The sequence below is a fragment of the Cucurbita maxima genome, unplaced genomic scaffold (assembly GCF_002738345.1).
Source record: "Cucurbita maxima cultivar Rimu unplaced genomic scaffold, Cmax_1.0 Cma_Scf00024, whole genome shotgun sequence".
NCBI classification, from domain to species: Eukaryota; Viridiplantae; Streptophyta; class Magnoliopsida; order Cucurbitales; family Cucurbitaceae; genus Cucurbita; species Cucurbita maxima.
Window position 1 is genome coordinate 3,578,093 of NW_019272040.1, and position 22,560 is coordinate 3,600,652.

Sequence of the window (22,560 nt, forward strand, 5' to 3'; positions counted from 1 at the left end):
ATCATTTTTTTTTCTTCCAATGGGCCTCCCAGAATGGGCCTCGATTCCACAATACGCCTAATCGTAATTCACGTGCTACGTTAAATCACACCGATTATTAACGTGGATCACTTCTTTAACTAAACTCTACATAGATCATTCACTTCTTCATAATTCTTTTCTTAAATAAATAAATAAATAACTAAATAATCATGCTTAACACTCATCCCATTTTTTGGACAACTTTGTACAAATCCTTGTCTGCCACTAAATAAAAATTAAAAAAAATTAAAAAAAAAAAAGTGAGTGATTAAGAGATAAAGCACAAGTGTGGTTATGCTTAAGACAAAAGGAAAGGTGGGGTGATGTAATTGGAAACTAATAGCATTCCATACATGATATGTGATACACGCACACACCCTGTTTTTTATAAAATGAATACCGTCCATTTATACATCTTCTTTTTTTCTCTCACCATTTTTACCACTCAAATTCACCGCACCTTCTTCTTCTTCTACTCCTTTAAAACATTTCATTTTCCAAAATCCCCTTAACACAAAATTTGAATACGTGGCTTAATTAATTAGGATTACTTGGATTATTGCAAACAAATAGGTAAAGGTTGATGAGTTTGGAGAATTAGGTATTGGGAGCGTTTAAGGGAAAGACAGGGCTCGATGGGAATGGGATGTTAGGACGCAATTTCAAACCCCAATCCCCCAACTCTCCACATCACGGAAAAGCCCAAAACACTACACCACAAAAATAAAACAAAACTATTATTTTAACCTTCCAAATCAACTCGCAATTTTTAATACATTCCTCAAATCCTTACAAATACAGTCCATCATTATTTTATTCAAATTTTAAATTTAGTGGGATTAGGGATCAGGATTCCCCAAGTTGTAGCCCTTCGCTCCATCCTCGTGCTTTGCTTCTTCTGCTCACCCAGGTTTTTTAGGGTTAAATATTTAGGACCATGTAATGCCCCCTCCATTGCCTTTTGTTTTCCCTTTCCCTTTCCTTTTTGTTTTAATAGGGTTTTAATCAACGTAATATTCCCAATAATTTACGCCCAATTGGGCCAGATGGGGAGAGAGAGAAAAGGACCTCTCCTCCCCCCTGCCGCCCTTGGAAAACTAATACACAAAGGAAAGGGGGGAGGAAGTGCCCTTCAGTTCAACCCTTTTTTTTTATTTTATCTTCTTGGAAGAAAGTAAGCAAGCATGGAAAACAAAGGCCTTATTTGCATTCATCCATACTTAAGAAGGCTATTCAATTTTAATTAATTCTAACATACGCATTTATTCATTCCTTTTTCTCTTCTTTTCTATATTTTTAATTTTAAAGTAAAACCAACCCAATTTTGAAATAAGAACCCAATCACAACGCCATTAAAGCCAAATCCCCCTCCCGAAAAAGCCCTCCCTTCTTCTTCTTCTTCTTCTTCTTCTTCTTCTTCTTCTTCTTCTTCTTCCTAATTCCTTCTCTTTCTCTTTCTCTTTCTGCTCCCCTTTTCTACCTCCCTCTCTCTCTCTCTCTCTCTCTCTCTCTATATATATATATATACATATATATATATTACGGAGAGAGATGATCTGACAAACTGAATCCCAAACGCCGTAACGGACCCTCCCTAAACATCCCCGTTTACGCCTTCCCAAAACCATTCTCCAATCTCCATTAAGTCACGTGCTCTTCTTCTTAACAATATTCTTATCATTTTTCTTTTTCTTTTTCTTTTCCCTCTTTATATTTATATGGCTTTGCAGCAGCTTACCCTTGGCCCAACTCCCGTTCACGCCGTTTCCGACGCCGTCACTAATGCCCTTGACGCCCGCCCCATCTCATCTGACGGCGGAGACAACGGCAGCAAAACCCCCAGGCTCCCCCGTTGGACCCGCCAGGAGATTCTCGTCCTCATACAGGGCAAGAAGGTTGCTGAGACCAGGGTTCGCGGAGGCCGGGCCGCTACTCTCGCCTTTGGTTCCGCCCAGCTCGAGCCCAAGTGGGCCTCTGTCTCCTCCTACTGTAAGAGGCATGGGGTTAATCGGGGTCCGGTTCAGTGCCGCAAGAGATGGAGCAATTTGGCTGGCGACTTCAAGAAGATCAAGGACTGGGAGTCCCAAATTAGGGATGACTCTGAATCCTTTTGGGTCACGAGGAACGATTTGAGGCGCGAGAGGAAATTGCCAGGGTTTTTCGACAGAGAGGTTTATGATATCTTGGAATCCGGCTCGGCTCCTTCGCCGTCGCCGACTCTGGCTCTCGCCCTCGCTCCTGCTCCTGCTCCTGCTCCTCCTCCTCCTCCTCCTCCTCCGGTCCCCACTCTCACGTCAGCCCTAAATTCCGATGACGCCGAGCCGGAGCACGTCTTCGATAGTTTTAAAACTGCGGCAGCGGACGACGGCTTGTTTTCCGATTTCGAGCAGGACGAAACCAGCCAGAGCCCCATCAAGGAGGTCCCGGGGAAGGAGGCTCCGGTCCCGACGCTCGACGAGGAAATTCCTGCTCCGGCACCTTTATCAGGTAATTGGAGAAGAAGGGTCAAATTCAAATCTCTCTCTATTTGTTTAATTCAACCTGCGTGGTCTCCAAATAATGATAACCTGCGTGGTCTCCAAAAGATCCGGTCTCAAAAAATTAAATGACAACTCTTCCTGGTTGTTTCGAGATTCTTGCAGCTTATGTGGCAATTATTCTTTTCTCCTTCCACCCTTCTTAAAAAACCATTTTATATGTTCGGTCGGCTTCGAAGAAGATTTGAAGCTCCATTTTATCTCTAGTTTCAATTTCTTTCCCCTTGATTTACAGAGAAGCTGTACCAACCTGCTAGTCAAGGTTGTCCTGATCAAGGTAAGCTCAAAGTACAATTCGAATACATATTCATTCTGGGATTCTGTTGTAAACCCTTCCTTCAGACACAAATATTTGTTCATAATCATTGTGGTCGTTTGATGGTTCAACCTTTCATTTAGAGGATGAAAGAATATCTCTGGTGCTGTTGCACGCCTACGCCTATGTTCATTAGCTGCAAAGATTAGTTCTTTTTTGTCTTCTCAATTCCGGATGAATAATGAAGTCAATAAAGCACTATCTTCTTATATTGTTGATTTGATATGCTTTATCTTGTGCGCTTCAAATTTTCAGTCAGAATCCCTTTTTTGGTACCCACTAAGCTTTTGTGTCTGTACGTTCGTGAATCCTATTGTTTTTACCCCTCCCCCTCCTTTCCATTACGAGCGTCGCAGTTTCAAAATTCAGCTGGCGCTGCGAATCTGTTTTGTGTGGTCAAAGTTTGAGTGTCCGTTCTGTGAAGGCTCAAAAACTTGGGATCAAAATCTTGTTAGAGGTGTTGTTTAGTTGGGTTTGGGAAGCTTCAGAGTCCAACATTATGAAGACGGATGCCTGTTTTATTTTTTTTTTGTTGGTGTTCTGAATCCCCAAATTGTTGGCAAGAGTGGAGACAATAATAACTTATTGTGAGCCCAATCTGGTGTGCAACAGGCACGTCAAATGAGAGAGAGGCAGCAGCAAATCCGGAGATAGGATCGAGTTTGCAAGAGGGACGGAAGCGGAAGCGCATGGCAAAAGAGGGGGAGGAGGAAAGTATGATGGTGCAGGATGAGTTGATTGGCATCCTGGAAAAGAATGGGAAACTGCTGACTGCCCAACTTGAAGCTCAAAACATGAACTTCCAGCTGGACCGGGAGCAGCGAAGATACCACGCAGATGGGCTAGTGACGGTTCTGAACAAGCTCGCAGATGCTCTAGGCAGGATCGCGGATAAGCTGTAGAACAAGAAGCAGGCAGGGCAGATGAGTAGATGTGTACATAAGCAGCAGCAGCAACGTGTATGTGCCTTTTTATGACGACGGCCAAATTAGTGGAGAGTAGAATTTACGTAGGTTGCCCCATACACAGATAAGAGTTGATATCTGACCACATTTCATTTTCTGCTATATTTGTAAATCTTTATTATTATTTTATTTTCATAAAGACGCATTTGCCTCGTTCCATTTCTTCTTACTCTTTTTTGGAATGCTTTTCAGTAAAGGATTCGAATACGTACTGTTAATATTGAGATATAAAAGCTAAGCAATGAGGAGAAGACAGAAGAGATTAGGAAATAAGATATTTAAAACGAAGAAGCAATCTTAGAGGAAAGGTGGACGCAACCCAGAACAAGACAACAAACCCAACTAACATTGTGCTTATAATAAATATAATATTTGATAACCTAAAGTATCAAAAGTAGACGATCAAAACCTTACGCCTACGCTGCTGTCATCCCCACGTTGCAAGGGTAAAATTACGTGATTATTGACTCCGTAATAAACCCAATATAATATAATTCCGACACCTAATACATCTTTTTTTATTAAACTACAAAAAGTATTATACGTCAAACCTCATGTGGAATCAAAATTTGAATTTCTCCTTCGGATCCTGTTTTAACACTCCCTTTGAACCGACAGACAACCTTACTCGGTCCAAGTACAGTCGCTGTGAAGACTTCACATTTAATGGCGGTGACTCTGTACGGTGAACCCAAGTTTATGCTCCTCTTAACTTAATGGGGTTCTTCTTTGCATTCTTGGCCATTCACATTCTTCTCTTGCTGTTCGTGTTTGGGTTTCCTCGCTTTTTCGCCCAAAGCGATGCCCTTGTTGGCTCTTCCGAGCATTTCGTGCCATTCTCTAAAACTTCCCATCTCAACAATGGGTTCATAGGATTCTTCTCGGCGTCGCCTTAGGGGTCGTCACCGGACTCGCTGGCGTTTTTTTCCTCTATTTGGTTCATCCGCAGCCTTGTGGGTTACCTAAACCGAACCCCACTTCTCGAAGGACCCCTAATTTTTTCCCCATAAATCGATGCGGATGTTCTGGACCGAAACCCATTGGCTGGCTTTGAGTTCGAACTCAAATGGGAAATGCTACAGGGCTGTTCTGGCCAATGGGCATACAGCGGTGGTGAAGAAGCTCGAACCCATTCAATGCGGTAGGGCGGAGGAACGGCGGCGAATGCTGCAGCAGCAGATGGCGGTGCTCGGGGGTTTGAAGCATCGGAATATGATGAGCATAAAGGCTTACGTCGACGAAATGGGCAGCTGCTGTTTGGTTTACGACTTCGTGCCCACTGGGTCTCCTGAGGACGCAATGCGGAAAATGCGAGAGAATCAATTGGAACTTAAATGGGAAGTTCGGCTGCGAATTGCTGTTGGGATTGCCAGAGGGCTTCAATTTCTTCATTTTGAATGTAACCCTCGAATTCTTCACTGCAATTTGAAGCCTGCAAATGTGCTGTTGGACGCAGAGTTTGAACCAAAGTTGGGTGATTGTGGGTTAACAAATCTCTTCCCTGATTTTGATAGACCTGCTTCTTTGTACACCGCTCCCGAGTGTCTTAACAGCTCCGGGTAAATCCTCCCAAACCCCAAGGTTTCAGTACTCTAAAATCCTCGGTGGTTGCGGTCTTTGAAAATGAAAGAAATGCTCCTGGATGTAGACAGACATTGATTGCCCAAATAGGCATTACCCGTCAAAGTTCATTTAAAGCTTACGATGTGGATAAGATATTGAATTTAGCTGAACTTTTTACAATGTCGGTTTCTCTCTCTGCATTAATGATTACACTCCTTTGCTTTTCTAGGTAAGAAACTTGATCACAATTGCATGCTTAATCCATGGCTTGGTGGCATTCATCTTGAACAGGTATACTGACAAGAGCGACATTTTCAGCTTTGGGGTGATACTGAGCGTTCTGTTAACTAGTAGAGATCCGAGGGAGCGGGCATTGTCGGACCGAGAGGATGGGAGTGGCAGTGGGGGAAGTGTAGGACGGTGGCGCGACGAATCAGTGGAGCCGCGAGAAGCTGTAGATAAAAGTATGAGAGGTGAAGGGGTGGCAGAAGAAGAAGAGATGGTGTTGGCATTGAGAATTGCGGGTGTGTGCGCATCAGAATTGCCCGAGGACAGGCCCTGCAGCGATGAGCTACTTGTGATGCAGACGCAATTACAGAGCTTTTAAAGCAGTTGGCTCAGTCCGATTGCAGATGTAGTTAGTGAAAAGAAAGAATGGTAAAGTCACATTCTCAATTCGAATCTATCAAACTATAGAGACTTATCTTTAACTTTCTGGAAACTAAAGAAGACGAAAAGGGGGGAGGGCCGAGGGACGGGGGTGGCATTAGTTTGAGTTTGTCCTGTGTACTCAGAAGAGATGAGATGATGCTGTGTGGGACCCCAAGCCCCCAACCAAACATGCTCCATAACAGGACAGCTCAACCTCTGACCAAAATAATGTCTCACTTTTGACCGACCTCATTGCACCTCCCACCAACGCCTTCATTGTGTGATATGTTTGTTGGACACTCTTTTAGTAATACCCCTCCCTCGAGAGAATTATTATGGCAAACGATCTACTCATGCTCCAATCGTCGCAAAATTCTCAGATATTTAAGCTCTTCAACAAAAAAGATAAACCACCGAATAAAAACATATCAGCGGATTCGCTTCAAGAATGTTCTTGATATGAGAAAAATGAAAAAGAAAATGATAGATAAAGGGGCAATACTAATAGTCTAAGAATAATACATCCATTCAAGCCTTCACAACCACTAGTTTTTTCTTTTTTCCTCTAAATAATTGGTCCAAGAACTTAATCCAGTCGCGAGATATCTGCCATCTTTATCTGTTTAACCTTTTTTAAGTCTGAATCCTACTCTGAAGAAGCATCCAAGCATCAACTTCGCAGCAGATTGAGCCATTCTTCACCTCTTTTCTTAGCATCTCCATCATCATGCTCTCTCTTCCCACCAACCACCAAATCAAAGGCCTTCTCAATGCCTACGAGGTCCCTACGAAGGCACCCCACTTCTCAAACTCAACGTCAACGTCCCACCCTACAAGCATAGGCAAGTGCGGTTGGACAAGACCCTTCAACAGTTGACTACAATATGTCTGATTCAATACCCTTTTCGTTTGCTGCTCTTCTGTGTCTGTTTCTACAGAGCTTTTCCAGCTGAGGCTTGTGACACTGTTGGAGGGGAAGCTTGCGATGTTGACATGTATCCGGAAGTAAAACTAAAACCAGAGGCCAAGAGGGGGGGCGGTGTTTCGGAGCCTGTTGATAGAGAGCATCTACAGTATGACCGCCCCAAGACGTAAGATCTCAACAAAATAACCCATTTGCACCAACTCATTTCTTGTGAAGCAACACTACTTTAAACATCTATAGGCAACAATATGATACATTATTCTTGAGATTTAACGATTGTTGCAGAGTCTTTCCAGCGGAGGCTTGTGATGATCTGGGGTGGTGAATTCTGTGATCCAGAGTATCAAAAAGGAGTTTACTATAAAATCTTAATGGGAACCAGGATTTGTAAACACGGGTTGAGCCCAGGGTCAGCTTTCAGTTGTTTTCTTTTCTTTTCTTTTCTTTTCTGCTGACTTTCTCTTGTGCTTGTAAATGATTAGTAGAAAACAGAGTTATTCAATTCTGATCGGTACTTGATAGATATTCTGAAAGAACATAAGACCATCTCTTCTCAGATAAATACAGGGAGCTGAAAGGCAATAATCTACCATAAACAATACTCAAAACTGCTTGCTCGTTTAGTGAGAAAACTGAAAGAATTTCATGCTGTTTCAAAATTGAGATAATGGAAAAACTTGATTGATTAGTAAGATTATAGAGGCAACAATTAATCACCCATCATAAAAGTTGAACAGACACCAAGTTTATATAATAATGATACTAATATCAGAAGATTGTTCTTCATAAACAAATACTAATATATCAGCGTAGAATTCCTAAAAAGAATAGGTCGACCTACAGACTTACAAGTGAAGTACTCAAGCTGCAAGGAAATCCATTATTCTGTAATGTCTTCAGAAACTTCCTCCAAACTCAGGAACTGAAGAGCAATCGAGTATTTTGCACTTTTAGTCCTCAAACAACAGTCATTTCCACAATTGTTAATACTTCTCAGGATGAGCCATCCAGACCCATCACCTTCAACATAAACCAGAAATAGTTCAATACAGGTGGCCAAAAGGTCATATCAGTTAACCATCAAGAAGACAACACAATCACTTTGAACCACTTATCATTTGTATTTTCTGAAATTGCCATGCAATACACAAATAACAAAAAATGGGGTCAACTGCTTTGAATTTGGGTTGAGCAGTCAGTCAGCTTAAACTAACCTCTAATGGTGAAAATGGTTGGAACCCATCTCTTATAAATGAATATCAACCTTGGGGACTCTCCGTGGTGTGTATCAGACAACACAAGCTGGCAAGGCCTACACTGACTGAAAAATCTTTCAAGTTAGAAGCAGCAAAGAAGAGGGTGTCATCTAGGAGAGTAATTTATTCATTGGAAGTTCTGAGAGATGCAAACCCACTTGGCTAGGCTCATGGCATTATGACTAAGTGCCAGTGTTCTAACCATTGCTAGGTCTCTTCCGCGAGGATTGGCATATTTTTCCTGACATCGCCTTACAAATAGAAGGTGAAATGAAAAAGGGAATAAAAAGCTACAAAAATACATAGTAATGCACAGAGTACCAGTGGATAGAAGTTAGAAAGATAGAAAATATGAAGACCTTTCCTCGAAAAAATCTCCAAAATCGTCAATAACAACTGCCACGGGAAGTGTACGATGCAGGTGAAATGCAGAGAAGTACTTGTTAATTCCCTCGTTGTCCTCCAAATACCTGAAGTCAGAATTAGAGAATTCACACGTTCAAGTAAAGCAAGTGAAGGACGATCGTCGTTTAATTAGGATAAAGAATGGAATGACCACCGACTTCATTTGTATGCGCTGAAAGGTTTCGGATGCTGGATCAACTCCCTGGATATTAGGCCCAAAGGGTTCTAATTCAGCAAATATGCAACATTCTATTCAATATGACCACAATACACACAGACAGAAACAAGGAGAGAGATGCCTGCGAGAGATATGGAGGTTTATTCTCTAATTTGCGGCGGTTGCAGATGAAGGTAACATTTCCCTCCAAACCCAAATTAAAAGCAAACTGAAAAAGCAAGGAAGTCTTTCCGCTGCAAAATTTTGAGGGAAACTAGAATGAATTCAACGAAATGAGGAAGAAGCGAGAGAGGGATATGGGGCAGTACCAGGAAGGAGGCCCTGAAACAAGCATGATTGAGTGGGAAGGGTCGCATTGAGTTTGGATTTGCCGCACTGAGAAGAACCTTTCCATCCTATTCCTGCTCAAACAGAACAACAGCCAAATGCACAGACACTGAAGCGGAAAAGACCCCGAAAATCAACCCAGGAATAAGCCATAGCCGAGGCTGAAAAGAAAAAACTTCTGAAACTTTGGCAAAGCAACCCAGGCATTATGGCAAGGTCCATGCTATCATTTAGGGCCGGTCCACTCCTTACAATTCAAGGCCCAAAATCCATAAAAGAACTAGAATAAGATGAAATTTCCAGTCTTTCACTTTCTCCCGATTTTCGTAAGCACAAAAATCCGAAACAAATTTGCAGTTCAGAAAGGTGCAGGTGGCCTGTGCATGAGTAGCTTTGATAACAGGGAAAGACAAATTTAATCACACTGCCTTGTGGGTTTCTCCACCAATATGTGGACCAATTTGGTTCTTACTTGGTGAGATTTCGGTTCGAGGACATTATTGATTGTATTCTATACTTCCTTCGCAACGTTTCCTACCCACCAAACTTTCGTCGGCGGCAGCTCGTGATAATAGGATTCCGGCCTTGAAATCAGCAAAATCTACTCAAATTCCTTCATGGATATCTTTGAAACGCATCCTTTCTCCAGAGAAAATATTCAAGATAGCCAATTTGAAAATGTGCATTTGATTTCTTCGGAAGCTCAAAGAAGTTCGAGAATTTCTCGAAGACCTGGATAGGGCGGGAGTTTCTGTTGCTGCCAAAACGTTCAAATGCCTTCTCCAAGTGTCTGGGAATCTGAGGGTTTTACCATATGGTAAATTCGTTCACCATCTACTGCAAAGGACGGTTCGCAACCCACCTGGTTTCCTTCAGAGTTGTGCTTTTAAAAATGATCGTTATTGTGGTAGCTTGTCAAATGCCCGAAGACTGTTCGATGAAATGCTCGAAAGAGACTTGGTGTCATGGTTTATAATGATATCTGCATATGCGCAGATTGGGCTTTCTCGACCATTCAGGCATAAGGATTTATATCTAGATAGACGAAAACTACTCTCCACGATGGTATGATATTGTCCACTTTGAGCACAAGTTCTAATGGCTTTGCTTTGGGCTTTCTAAAAAATGTCTCGTACCAATAGAGATAGTATTCTTTGATTATAAAGCTATGATCATTCCCTAAATTAGCCGAGGTGGGACTTTCATCATCCAACATCTCCAACCAATCCATTTTTACATGCCTCTTAAGTTTCTTTGATGATCCTTCTATGTTAGACCTTGTCTATCACTCTTTGAGAAAATGGTCAGAGATGGTGTCAAACTTGACACGTTTGTGTTTTGGATTGTCCTCAAGGTATGTGCTGCTTTAGAAGATTTGAATTTGGAGATGAAAATTCATGGTTACTGAGCTAAAGTTGGGTTGGACAGTGCAGTTTCTTTAGGAATTCCTCTTGTGGATTTCTATGTGAAATGTGCAAGTTTTGAAGCTGCTTTTAAAACTTTTGAGAAAATACAAGAGCCCAATGATTGTACTTGGAGTGTTGCCAGATTGGTGACCTCAGTGATGCTTTAAAGACATTTAAAACTATCAGGAATAAAGGTGTGGCATTGAATTCTTACACCTATTCCTGCATTTTTCAAGCTTGGTCTGCTCTTACATGTTTCGATTTTGGAACTCAAGTTCCTGGCGATGCAATAAAAGGGGACTGATTTCCTTACCTATTTGGAGAGTGTGCAATGGTGAGACAATGTACTCCAAATGTGGCAGATTAGATTATGCCTTCCAAACCTGCAAATTATTAGACGAACCTTGATACTGCTGCTTGGACTGCTGTAATATTTGGTTATGGAAATCATGGGTATGCTTCTGAATCTTTGAGGCTTTTTATTAAAATGCAGGCGTTCAGTGTTCGGCCAAATGCTGTTACCTTTATTCTCGCAGCCATTCTGGCTTGGTACCGTACTCATAGAATCTAGAATTCTTCGCTATGATTGTATGATTGATGTATACTCTTGTGGTGGCGTCCTAGATGATGGCCTTGCGTTGATAAATAGTATGCCAATCCATGACGATGAAATGAGCTGGAAATGCTTGTTGGGTGGTTGCTGGATCCACAAGAACCGTCGGGAAGACTGCAGCTGAAAACCCTCCTTTAACCTTGTTTAATTTGTGTACTGCATTTGGGAAATGGCAAGAAGCAGCTCACGTGAGAAAGAAAATGGCTACGATGAACTTGAAGAAGGAGCTCAGCTGCAGTTGGAATACCATTAAAGGCTCAACGCACAGGTACATTGTAGGTGATCGACACCATCTTCAAACTGCATTTCAAACAGAAGAGGATTTGGCAATGTGATTTTCCAGATCGAAAACAACTTCTGGTTCATAGTGAGAGAGTTGCCATTGCTTAAGGGCTCATCTCGTTGCCAAGTAAATCTCCCATCCTGGTTTTCAAGAACCTCAGAGCATGCAAAGACTTCCATGAGTTTGCTAAGGAAGTATCGTCGGAGACAGGTAAGGATATAGTCGTAAGAGACTCAAATTGTGAAAACTGAGTTATATTATAAAAATTATTAAAGACGTTGCAATTCATGTCATATTAAAAAGAATCAAGTTTATTTATTTTTGGAGGGTTGCAAATTTTGGAATGAAGGTTTATTACAAATTTTGGATGGATGATAATGTAAAATTATGGTTGCTTTAATATATTTTAAGACTTTTATTTAAGATTACATTTACTCGTGGATAATTATAATCCTAAAGTATGAAGGCTGCTATTCTTAAAATTCAAACAATATTCTTACGGTGAGATATTTAATCAATAGGATAATCCAAATCTTACCTTCTTTGGTTCCTTTAGTAGCGGTTCCTTTCAGTAGCTTTGCGTCCAACTCTCTAACTTGTCCCTTAGAGGGTCTTAGTCAATGGTAAATTCATAAATGTTTATACACTCAATATCCAATATCCAGAACACCAACTTTCCTTCCCAGCTAAAGCTATCAGTTTCTTCTTTAACCTCATCTCCTTCCTAGGTTAGTTAAGAACCGTATACTTGAACCAGGAAGTGATTTTTTTCCCCCTAAAATGCAGAAAGTAAATTCCATATCAGTGGTTTCAGTGCATGTGATATATATATTATATTAGGAGAAAGAAGGTACATCAACATAGATAGAGCATGAGAGGAGACCCCTCCCCAGCCCCCATCCAAAAAGATAGACAACTGCTATTCCCATGTGTTGGAGAAAAGGACCACAACATATCATAATTGGAAAAACGAGTCCTCGGAATCAGAATGATGCATTATCCAAGGCTGTCATTGGGTCGAGCTCTTCAAGCATTCTCTTTACGTGATGCTTCCCACATTCTACGCTCAATCCCCAACTTCCTAAGCTCTATGAGGCCTTGCTCAACTGAAAATTGGCGTTCACACACACACAGTAAAAGAAAAAGAGGAAGGTAAGAAAACGAAAGGAGTGCAAGTATAGGATATTATGCAGCAGTACGTTACAAAATTCTCCAGTTAACATAATATAAATCTATTCCAACGTTAAGTCATTGAGCTCATCAAAACTTACCTTCAACTGCATCATGAGATGAAGGAGAGTGAGCACTGCGACTGATCCAGAATTGAAGTCGTTCTTTTGCAATATCCTCTTCGATACCATGAGCTTTGGCTCTTCTCCAAAAATATGTAAGCCATGCCTGGATGCCAAGAATGTATCACATGTATAATCAGAACGTTTATGACATAAGCGTGTCAAACAGAAATTGAAGAGAAAAATATGGAAATTATTTGCCACTTTTTATTCTGTTGTTAGGTAGCTCAGCGTAAACCTATCTTAAGTTAATAGCAGTTCCACTCGTTAATCAAGTAGCTTGCGAAAGAGAACTCAGTACTAGTGAACAAAAGTGCTCTGACCAGACAATGGTCACAGCGAGTTGCTCTCAAGTGACAGCCACGTGAATGTATGATGGGCGTTGGTTTGCCATGAAAGAATATTCTAACAGGGATAGCAATGTACTAACTTGCGTTAAATAGTTCTCGGCATTTATTTTTCAGAGAGAAAATATTACCACCAACCAACATAGTCTAACGACTCTAACCATTCAAAAATACCACTTATATGTGTCATGCAACGGAAAAATAGGTTATACAAAAGAGACTGAATTAGTACCTCTTTGAAAAGAACATCTTCAGATTCCTCTGGGCTCAATTCTGAAATAAAACAAAAACACTGATTATCTTCATATAATCTTATTAAATCTAATTTACTCAAGTAAGATCTCCAACAACTTCAATTCTATCGATTTCAATTTAATCTCCAAACAATTAAAAAAAATATATTTTCCTAAAATTTGGGGCATTAGAAGAGTATATAGAAAGCTTAAGCTCAACTATTGTTTCATAAATCAAAATTAAACAACCAAGCTTAAAATTAAAAGCATTCAAGTCTAAGCATCTCATGGAAATGAAAAGCAGTCATTAAAATACTAGAATAAGATGTGTGGAGATTAGTAGTATATCAATGGTGGTAAATAGTTAGAGATGTCTAAGTTATAAATAGAAGTGCTAGGGACCTTAGAGGATGTGTATCATTTTAGTGGTGTATCCCTTGTGAGACCTGGGTGAGAGAGCCCTCTCGAAGGGCTATAGTTATATTGTTGTTTGTCTTCGATAATGCAATATATTAGTATCTTTTGTTTTTCTGTGTTCAGATACCTAATAAATTTGTGTCATCAAATGTTTTAAAAGGCTTAAGGCATACTTGAGTCTTTTCCTCTTGAAGCGAGGTGCAAGCCTCGAAGTGGTATAAAGCATCCGCCTCAATTTTTAATCAAAAACATTATACAAATCCTAAATTTGTGTGAACAAGTATTGCAAAACTCAATATTTATAGCAAAATGCAGAAAGTGAATTTAAACCAGCTGGGCTTTGTTTTAATGAATGCTTATTTTCGTTTCCTGAAGAATGTTTTCTTCGTTTTTGTATTCAAAATAAAAAATAAAAAATTAAAATTAAAAAAAGAGTATTATTTTGATCGTTGCCATTTTTTCTTTTTATTTGGATTGTATCTTCTAAAACACACTAAGAGGACAAGGTTGCTTTGAAGAATAGGATAATGTGAGAGTACCAAAATGAAATTGTTGGGATTAGTAATATATCAGTAAGGAGCATAGTGGAAATAGATAGGGATGTCTTGATTATAAATAAGTGTTAGGACTTTAGAGGGTGTGGATCATATTAGTGTTGTGTCAATTGTGGGACTTGGGAGAAATAGACCCTCTCCAAAGGCTATAGTTACTGTTTAATATTACAATATTTTAGTATTTTGTAATATATTAGTATATTATGTTTTTATGTTTTTACGTTTTTTTTTTTTTGTGTGTGCGCGCACGTGTGTGTATTTAGATACCTGACAGCCTATTATCAAATTTATGGGAGCGATCTAATGAGCGAGTCTATCAAGTTTTAACCCTTTTAAATTTGAGAACTAACGGAACAGCAACAAAAATGACATACCAAAAGCCTCCATAAACTTGGGATCAACTGGCGATTTGATATCTGCAACATTAAAATGAGTTGAAAGTATTCAGCAAAAAATATTACCAAATGCGAGAATTAGTATTTTAAAGTCGCATGCAACCATGGTGGAATCAGATATAACATAATTCTTCTATGTTACCGTACAGAATCAAAAATCAAAAAATTGTTTCACTAAGATAATAAAATTAGCTACGTTTCTTATCAGATTATCTATCAATAGGCATTCAGAAAGCTAAAATTATTTATGGTTGGAATGCTCATGAAATAAGGGGAAAAAATTGCGGCTGCAATTGACTGAGTGGCATTTGCAATAGCATTATGGATACCAAAAAAAAACTGATAAATGACATGAGATATGTGCGAAATAGAAATTGAAGACACTCAAACGATCCACATGCAAAATTAAGCAGTCCCTGCACTCGAGCAATGAGAATAATTTGTCTTCATGAGAATTGGCATGCAATTATGACTCTCGAAAGAGGCATTGATTTAAATTGAGAATGTTTAATTAGACAAAAGTAACAAAAAAACCCTGCAGTTTATTTTAGTAGATGAGAAACAGCAGTGTTTATGGGAGGGGGAATTCAAAATGGAGGGGTGACAAGGAGCAAGCTTATACTCAAGCAAGACAAGTTAGACAACTCAGCGCAGAAAACTTAGCAACATCAACCTAAAGATGGCATGAGGTCCCAAGCAGGGATGAGGCTAAAAGCTTTTTCGTGAAGGGGCAAGCTTTTAATTCATACAAATAAACAATTATACCTAAATATAAAATAAAGGAAATAAACAACTCCATGTTTGGCCTACTAAGTTTTTTACCCCTGATCTATTTACTCCAAACAGTCCACTGTTCAACAACTTCAGTGTTCACTATTTATCAAGGAACCTCTTCTTTTTTTCTCTCTCCATCTCCCTCTCTCATGTTAATAATAGGTATTTTATTAATTTAAATATATATTTTCCTAATTTTTTGTTTCATAATTTTTTCAGAATTATCCATAGACATTGACATTTTATGGATATTTTCATCTGCATCGACATTTCAACATTGATGTTAAGTAACTTACTTCAAAATTCTAAGAAATCTTGCAAAATATGACTATTTTGAGAAAAAAAAAATTATAGGAAAAATGTCATTCAATTTCATTGATAATAAGTAACAAAGTTCATTTAAAATTCGTTAGAATTTGAAATCACTCAATATCCCACATACAAACAAACAAAAAAAAAAAAAAATGGAATTACAATAAAAGCAAAGCTTAACTATAAAGATGCTAAAGGTGTGTTTCATTAGTGAATATTACAATGATGAAATATTCACATTATGTTGTTAAAATTTGTGGTATTTTAAAATTACAAGAAAATAAATCAAATATAATCGTTAGGCTTTGAAATCATAGATAAACAAGTCATCCATAAAAGATGGAGTTACAACATGGCACTAAGTTTAACATAAAATGTTAAATTTTTGGAAGGCATAGGGAATAGATATTCAGGAAAGTTGAAGTTAAGATTAGACCAAAAGATTTTCCTCACATCAGACATTGTTATGCAATTAATTTTTTAACTATATATATATGCACACACGTTTTAGGACATTAGAACAAATGTCTTAAAAAATGTAGGAAAAAAAATTAACAGCAAGCATACACAGACTTCAAAACTCTATGTTAATAAACTTTGCACCCCAAACAGACTTTTTAAATCCAGACTAAACAATTCTGCACCCTAAATGCCGACTTCCTTAGTCCAGACTAAACAACACACGTCAAACACAGATTGTTTAACTCCATAAGCAGACCCACAAATTAAATAACTCCAAACTTCATAACTCAACTCATCACCCCAAACACCCCTAAATGAAAAATCTAGTTAAAGCATTGTAAAAGACTCATCGATTTTACCCATTAGTGAAGCTATAAGAGTATGATAAAATATTAAAATCAATGTCATACTAAAAATTCACACCTGACAGAGATTGTCGCGCAGAATTTGGACGCCTCTGTTGGGCCAAAGCAAGCACAATGGCCTCCTCCACCTTTGCTTTACAAGGCAAGCTTAGACTTAATTTAAACAGTAGTAGCAATGACAAAATGAAAACGATATCGAAGAACATAATTTAGCGAATAAAAGAAAACAGAACAAAACAGAAACTTATACTTTGATGATTGAAGTTCCCGAGGTACCCCCACCCAAAAAAAAGGAGAAAGAGAGTAGTGTATTAGAAAGAAACCTTCAATGAAGCAAGTTCTTTCAATCCCATTTCAACAGATAGCATACTTTCAATATTTCCTTCTCCAGTTAGATCACTTATATCAGGAACAAGTGTGCTCCTTTGCTCAGTGTCCAGGTCTCCTGGTGCTGTAAATGGCACTATGGGATGGGATGACATGATATTGATTTAGATGATGCACCCACCAAAAAAAAAAAAAAAGTGAGCCAATAGTTGTGGTGGGCAATGTTAGAAATCACGACTCTCCACAATGGTATGATATTGTCCACTTTGAGCATAAGTTCTCATGGCTTTGCTTTGGGCTTCCCCAAAAGGCCTCACTTGTAAACTCATGATCTTCCACTAAATTAACCAATGTGGGACTCACTCCCAATAATCCTCAACAATCCTCCCCTCGAACAAAGTACACTATAAGCCTCCCTCGAGGCTTATGGAGCTCTCGAATAGCCTTCCCTTAATTGAGACTTGACTCCTTTCTCTGGAGCCCTCGAACAAAGTACACCCTTTGTTCGACACTTTAGTCACTTTTGACTACACCTTCGAGACTCACAATTCTTTGTTCGATATTTGAGAATTCTATTGACATGGTTAAGTTTAGAGCATGGCTCTGATACCATGTTAGAAATCACGACTCTCCACAATGGTATGATATTGTCCACTTTGAGCATAAGCTCTCATGGCTTTGCTTTGGGCTTCCCCAAAAGACCTCATTCCAATGGAGATAGTATTCCTCACTTATAAACCCATGATCTTCTACAAAATTAACCAATGTCGGACTCACTCCCAATAATCATCAACAGGCAATGGCAGGAAGATCAATAAATAACTCGCAATCACCAAAAAGTAACTTGCCTTTTTGAGAAAATTCCTCCTTAGCCTTTTGCCCTGCAGAAATGACAATCTCAAATGGGAGTGGAGCTAATGATGACCAGTGTTCGTACTTTGTCACAGCAATATCTAAACAAATGCCTGAAAAGCAAGAAAATAGATTTGGTAAAAAGAAAGATTAATGAGATGTAAGGAACTATCGGTCACCAAAGATCAAAAAGAAAAAACAAGTACAATGGTTCGCACATACAGGGAGGCTGATGTTCTACAATAGTTCAAAACAAGATAGCGGTTTAAGGAAATTTTGCAGCTGATTAAAAATTTTCAGGATATTTATATTTCCAACAACGGGATGATATAATGCCAAAAAATGAGCCACATGGCATTTCAGTTAGGTTCAACTAGCATATGAAAAAGAAAAAACTATGTAGAATTCAAAGTAGTTGAAAGAGGCGTGTCCTCTGATTTACCATATTTTGCTGCTAGGCCCCAGTAGCGAGCAAGCCAACACCTTTTAAGAACTACTTCTTCCTGAAATAAGAAATGTAAATCATTTTCTAATGCAAACTGACATGAAAGTCTACTTCAAGTAAAGCAAGTACAAACCATCTCTTTCTGAGTCAAAATCATTCTTTGCGTCATAGATCGTAGAGCCTTGACATCATGTTCAACTCCATGGAGGTGTTGAACAACATTCGCAGTCTCCTCTTTGGATTTCTAATTCAAGTTAGAAATAAGAGACCAAAAGGAAATGGTTATGGGTAGCATTATTTTAAATCTGTAAAAAATAATTATGTTTAATATTATGGACGCCATAAGATGCAAGGAATATAACCTGAACTTCAGATTTAAGGGATTCAATTTCATTATCCCCCCCATCCTTTGATTGTTTTGCTTCTTTAAGTGCAGCCTGTAAAAATGAAAGTACCATCAGAAATAATGCTTTTTCTTTGCTGTTTCATGCATAGGAACCAATAGTCATATATTTACAATACCGTCCATCATTTTTCAAACAATTTCCTAGCAATCATAAACCATTTGATCAGTAAAATCTAACAAGGCAGCTTTGAAAAAAACGTCAGTGTCCTAGCAATCTTACTGCAATAAATACTTCGATGGTAGTCTCTTTTCATTTTTGTCAAAGACAAGTTTGGTTTCTTGTTCAAAAAAGTATATATATTTCTATGGTTAGAACTAAGCTTCCCTAGGTACTTGATCATAAGTCATACACATCCGATGCAGTAAATACCTCTCTCTGACGTAATGCTGCTTCCTTCCTGCATTATTAATAGCACGGGATGTTATATCATACAGACATCAAGAGAGAAAATAATCCAAGGAAATTAAGTTAAACTTGCATTGACCTGCTCAAAAGTTTAGCTTCTAAAGAAACACCTTCTCCCAGAGCAGCAACCTGATAACTTAGAAACACATCAGTCCCATGTATTTGTCACCGTAGAACAAAAGTGGAATTAAACTTTCAGACACAAATCGGATCATTAAAGCAAACGGTAAAGACAAAAGTAAGTAATTCAGCGTGGAAAACTTCTTCCATTAAGACCTTTGCCAAGGCTCTAATGCTCACAAGCTGACTGTGACATCTAACCTATCAGGTAAAGCAACTTCACACAAGCTCACACTTTGTTGAACCTCAAAGAAGTCCATAGTTCTTATTTCCTCTTTCGTCCATTTAGTTCTTTCGTTTCGGTTCATTCCCTTATCTAAAATTTAGCACTTGTTTATTTCCGGGGGCAACGCAGTTCTTCAATGAAGTTGAGAATTATCACTTCTGATAACCAACTGGGTGGAAGTCTCCAGCAGATCTTGGCACCTTTTAACACCTCAATGCTTTACTCATTTTCTTACGCATACCATCCTCTAAGCTTTTTATTTGTATTCAAATCCTTATACTCCTTTTATATTGTCACCACATGACAGGATATTAACAATTTCTCATTTCCTTTTCTTTCTTAACTGTTGACTACACTAACTTTCTCATTTGCTTTCTTTCTTAAGAATTGCTATATTTGAGGCTGTTAAACAGATCCAAAATCGCATTAGATATTCAAATTGCTGCTGAGAAAAGATTTTCCTAACAAAGTAAATTACACACACAACTAGTGAAAATCATATTGAAATGATCTATCCATTACCTGCTTCTCAAGTTCCCTAACTCTTGTCTGTGCATCTTTACATCTCGTTTCCTCAAGTCTGAGCTGTAAACAATACCCAAATACATATTTAAGCACAAAAGGTATTTAAAAAAATGCTCAAACCCAGTGAAAGAGAAAGAATTGAAAAATAAGCACCTTCCCAAGAATGTTCTCGTTCTCCTCTTGTAGAATATCAAGCTACAGAACAGAGAATTTACAACTTTTAAGTACTTGGAGACTGGAAAAAGGGCAATGTAACAAACATACTGCTTTACAGTCACACAGCAATTATATGATTCAGACATATGAAACAATAATGCGATGGGCGTACTTCATCACGAAGGGCAGAAGCTTCTTGCTGATCTCCTGAATCTTTATTATTAAAATGCAACGTATCTGATGAGAATCTGCAGTATACCATTAACAGTTCACCAATTTTTTGATCAGATGCATGATCTTATATTCTATACTACAATAATTACTATATACAGGATTATCCCATTCTTGTTAGCTGATACCAGGAATGGACAAAATATCGGAAAATGTAAGTTACATACACATCCATAGATGTGGCAGCCATCAATATGAAAGGGTAAGCAAGATTTTTAAAGTTTCTAACAGTACAGTCGTCTTCTCTTAATCATAACCCAAATTGACAAATCCTTGACTTGAACAGGACAAGCAAACTAGTCAACAGCTTCGGTAACTATCAAGGAAGTTTTCATGTAACAACCAAAAAGAAACATTATTCCTTGTCCTAGATATTGAGGAAACTAGACAAATCTTACAAGACCATTTATTTTTCAGAAACAAACAATATAAAACCGAAAAGAGAACATATGTCAGATCTGCAAAAGATAGAACACGGTGTTAAAACCAGATAAGTAACTTGCATTGTATGCATACGGTCCAAACCACAAATTTGAATTTCTAATGTATGCTATAGTCCAAAAAGATTTACCTTTTTTCTCTTTGCTTATTAGTAGGCGGATCTAGAGGTGGCATAGAAGTTGCCGTCCTCAGTGTTGTTTTGGGTGGGGCCACTGGCAGTGAAATATGAGATATCGATGATCTTCCTGCGGAAGTGGAACGAACTGAAGGAGTTTCCTCTAAAAAGTTCCGGGCTAACTAATTAGAGAACGAAAAGAGGAAATTCGATTAATCGTCTGTAATCAGCTGTGGTCTTATTCTAAAAAAAAAAAAAAAAATGATTAAAGAAAAGAAAAAAAAGCTATTGCATTTCTAGAACAAATGGGAAACACCGAACGAGCATTTATTAGGATGACCTGATAATTTAACGCAAACATGCATTCAATTCTAAAACGGAATGATCCGTGAATCTCAATTTCGTAAAATGAAAATCCAAAAAGGCAAATACAAAGTAACTAAGAACAGATCTTAATCACCATTTACGTTGACATACCTAATTCAAGCAAAATTCAGTCAGAAACGGGGGCAGAAGGCAATGTGCAAGGAAGCCAAAAAAGAAAAAAGTAGACAGCTTCAGCTACACTATAACTCAATCAGAATCGAGCATAATGCATTTTGACTTACTCCAGGGGAGGGAGATCTGGTGGTTTTTCCAGTAGGAACAGCAAGTCTGCTCCCATTATTAACATTCCTGGACAATGAAATAGGAGGAGGAGCACCATAACGAAATCCTAGGTCATCCTGATCATCCTCGTCGTCATCGGCGGTCTGAGAAGCCATAACCTGCGCTAGCCGCTGGGCCGCGGCTTTTGCAGCGAAGTTCTGAGTGCGCTTAATGTTGGAAGTTCCAGAAACGGAGGAGGATCGCACATGATGGCCGCGCGCCGGCGACATTGCCGGTGATGCGGGGCCACCGGTGCTGCCTGATTCGCTGCTCCATTGGCGAGCATAAATCGGGCTCTCAGTCCGTTTCACGTCCATCTACAGCAGCAGCAGCAGCTTGGTGCAAGAGATCAGAGAAGCAGAAATAGATACTAAGAGACGCTAAGAAGAATTGGGAGTTGTTGGAGTTGACGTAATTTGGGAGTAAAGAATCGCAGGAGAAACGGAGGCAACTCAGTTTTTGGATGCGGGATCTTGCTTTGGAAAAGAGGAAGAAGACAGCCGCCGCAGTTTTTCTTTTTTTCTTTATTCGAAATTAATACTAAAAAATATGGTAACTATCAATTCTACTTTTCGTATATATTTAAAAGATAATCATATAATTAAGCGTTATGTGAAAAAAATTAGTCTCTAGTTGTTGAATAATAGTTGTGACATAAATAATGAAGATTAAAAAAACTAAAATGCTACTTTTATAGTAACCTAAATACTTCATGCGCAAGCTTTCCTTCGATAGATATATATATATATAAAAGATATTCATAAAACTTGAGTCAGTTGTTAAAGCAAATTGAAAGGAACCATAAAAACCTTTTTATTAGGTTTAATTAAAAGCCACATTTAACATAAATATAGAAAATATCCCTTCGAGAAATTTGAAGAGTAGGTATGCCAAGTAGAAGTAATGTAGTTTCCCTTTTAAGTGCATTGGTGGGTTAAGCTTGAAAGTACGTAAAAGTGAAGGATGTGTCATATATAATCTTACAATTAATACAACCCTACCTCATTCACTAATTGAATTCCAGACTTGGAAAGTAATGTCATCTTCCACCCTCAAACCATCTCG

General features: G+C 38.6%; 4 protein-coding genes and 2 pseudogenes across 9 annotated transcripts; 4 read left to right on the top strand and 2 right to left on the bottom strand.

The window, feature by feature from the left end:
• Positions 1–1,558: 1,558 nt before the first annotated feature.
• On the top strand, positions 1,559–4,004 carry LOC111498209 (trihelix transcription factor ASR3-like). Of its 2 annotated transcripts, XM_023149352.1 has the most exons (3): positions 1,559–2,508; positions 2,794–2,835; positions 3,487–4,004. In XM_023149352.1, exons 1-3 carry the CDS (start codon positions 1,740–1,742, stop codon positions 3,774–3,776), a joined length of 1,101 nt encoding a protein of 366 aa, XP_023005120.1. In that variant the 5' UTR covers positions 1,559–1,739; the 3' UTR covers positions 3,777–4,004. The 2 variants fall into 2 exon arrangements, with proteins under 2 accessions (XP_023005120.1, XP_023005121.1); XM_023149353.1 differs by lacking the exon at positions 2,794–2,835.
• A 148-nt stretch (positions 4,005–4,152) lies between these two features.
• Positions 4,153–5,717, top strand: LOC111498200 (annotated as a pseudogene).
• Positions 5,666–7,356, top strand: LOC111498071. The gene is made up of 5 exons (XM_023149125.1): positions 5,666–5,673; positions 5,721–5,979; positions 6,768–6,895; positions 6,992–7,144; positions 7,264–7,356. Exons 1-5 carry the CDS (start codon positions 5,666–5,668, stop codon positions 7,301–7,303), a joined length of 588 nt encoding a protein of 195 aa, XP_023004893.1. The 3' UTR covers positions 7,304–7,356.
• On the bottom strand, positions 6,462–9,572 carry LOC111498201. Of its 3 annotated transcripts, XM_023149342.1 has the most exons (8): positions 9,126–9,572; positions 8,939–9,050; positions 8,798–8,841; positions 8,594–8,704; positions 8,393–8,485; positions 8,193–8,299; positions 7,828–7,998; positions 6,462–7,505 (listed from the first exon to the last, which is right to left on the bottom strand). In XM_023149342.1, the coding sequence occupies exons 1-7, from the start codon at positions 9,209–9,211 to the stop codon at positions 7,859–7,861; spliced, it is 693 nt and encodes a 230-aa protein (XP_023005110.1). In that variant the 5' UTR covers positions 9,212–9,572; the 3' UTR covers positions 6,462–7,505; positions 7,828–7,858. The 3 variants fall into 3 exon arrangements, with proteins under 3 accessions (XP_023005110.1, XP_023005109.1, XP_023005111.1); XM_023149341.1 differs by lacking the exon at positions 6,462–7,505 and having other exon boundaries at positions 7,660–7,998; positions 9,126–9,571; XM_023149343.1 differs by lacking the exon at positions 6,462–7,505 and having other exon boundaries at positions 7,660–7,998; positions 8,193–8,290; positions 9,126–9,570.
• An 82-nt stretch (positions 9,573–9,654) lies between these two features.
• Positions 9,655–11,881, top strand: LOC111498072 (annotated as a pseudogene).
• Positions 11,882–12,228: 347 nt separating this feature from the next.
• Positions 12,229–22,022, bottom strand: LOC111498199 (coiled-coil domain-containing protein SCD2-like). 3 transcript variants are annotated; one of them, XR_002720738.1, is made up of 17 exons: positions 21,456–22,022; positions 20,863–21,029; positions 20,233–20,308; positions 20,058–20,099; positions 19,902–19,964; positions 19,113–19,162; positions 18,998–19,025; positions 18,584–18,658; positions 18,355–18,465; positions 18,219–18,279; positions 17,773–17,889; positions 16,921–17,060; positions 16,656–16,730; positions 14,664–14,705; positions 13,318–13,358; positions 12,718–12,844; positions 12,229–12,552 (listed from the first exon to the last, which is right to left on the bottom strand). XR_002720738.1 is itself a non-coding variant. In XM_023149340.1 (17 exons), exons 1-17 carry the CDS (start codon positions 21,810–21,812, stop codon positions 12,473–12,475), a joined length of 1,635 nt encoding a protein of 544 aa, XP_023005108.1. In that variant the 5' UTR covers positions 21,813–22,021; the 3' UTR covers positions 12,229–12,472. The 3 variants fall into 3 exon arrangements, 2 of the variants coding, with proteins under 2 accessions (XP_023005108.1, XP_023005107.1); XM_023149340.1 differs by having other exon boundaries at positions 16,656–16,725; positions 16,921–17,048; positions 21,456–22,021; XM_023149339.1 differs by having other exon boundaries at positions 16,656–16,725; positions 21,456–22,021.
• Between the last annotated feature and the right edge of the window lie 538 nt (positions 22,023–22,560).

Bases quoted from the DNA above. Each gene is read 5' to 3' on its own strand.
- LOC111498199 (XM_023149339.1), bottom strand. From the start codon at position 21,812: ATGGACGTGAAACGGACTGAGAGCCCGATTTATGCTCGCCAATGGAGC. The intron at 18,659-18,997 runs GTATTTACTGCA...TCATTTTTACAG, and splicing joins CAGCATTACGTCAGAGAGAG to GCTGCACTTAAAGAAGCAAA. The intron at 17,890-18,218 runs GTAAATCAGAGG...CTTGCTTTTCAG, and splicing joins GGGCCTAGCAGCAAAATATG to GCATTTGTTTAGATATTGCT.
- LOC111498201 (XM_023149342.1), bottom strand. From the start codon at position 9,211: ATGGAAAGGTTCTTCTCAGTGCGGCAAATCCAAACTCAATGCGACCCT. The intron at 9,051-9,125 runs GTACTGCCCCAT...AAAATTTTGCAG, and splicing joins GTTTCAGGGCCTCCTTCCTG to CGGAAAGACTTCCTTGCTTT. The intron at 7,999-8,192 runs GTTAGTTTAAGC...TTTATGTTGAAG, and splicing joins AACCATTTTCACCATTAGAG to GTGATGGGTCTGGATGGCTC.
- LOC111498209 (XM_023149352.1), top strand. From the start codon at position 1,740: ATGGCTTTGCAGCAGCTTACCCTTGGCCCAACTCCCGTTCACGCCGTT. The intron at 2,509-2,793 runs GTAATTGGAGAA...CTTGATTTACAG, and splicing joins TGCTCCGGCACCTTTATCAG to AGAAGCTGTACCAACCTGCT. The intron at 2,836-3,486 runs GTAAGCTCAAAG...GGTGTGCAACAG, and splicing joins TCAAGGTTGTCCTGATCAAG to GCACGTCAAATGAGAGAGAG.
- LOC111498071 (XM_023149125.1), top strand. The intron at 6,896-6,991 runs GCAAGTGCGGTT...CTGTTTCTACAG, and splicing joins GTCCCACCCTACAAGCATAG to AGCTTTTCCAGCTGAGGCTT. The intron at 7,145-7,263 runs GTAAGATCTCAA...CGATTGTTGCAG, and splicing joins CAGTATGACCGCCCCAAGAC to AGTCTTTCCAGCGGAGGCTT.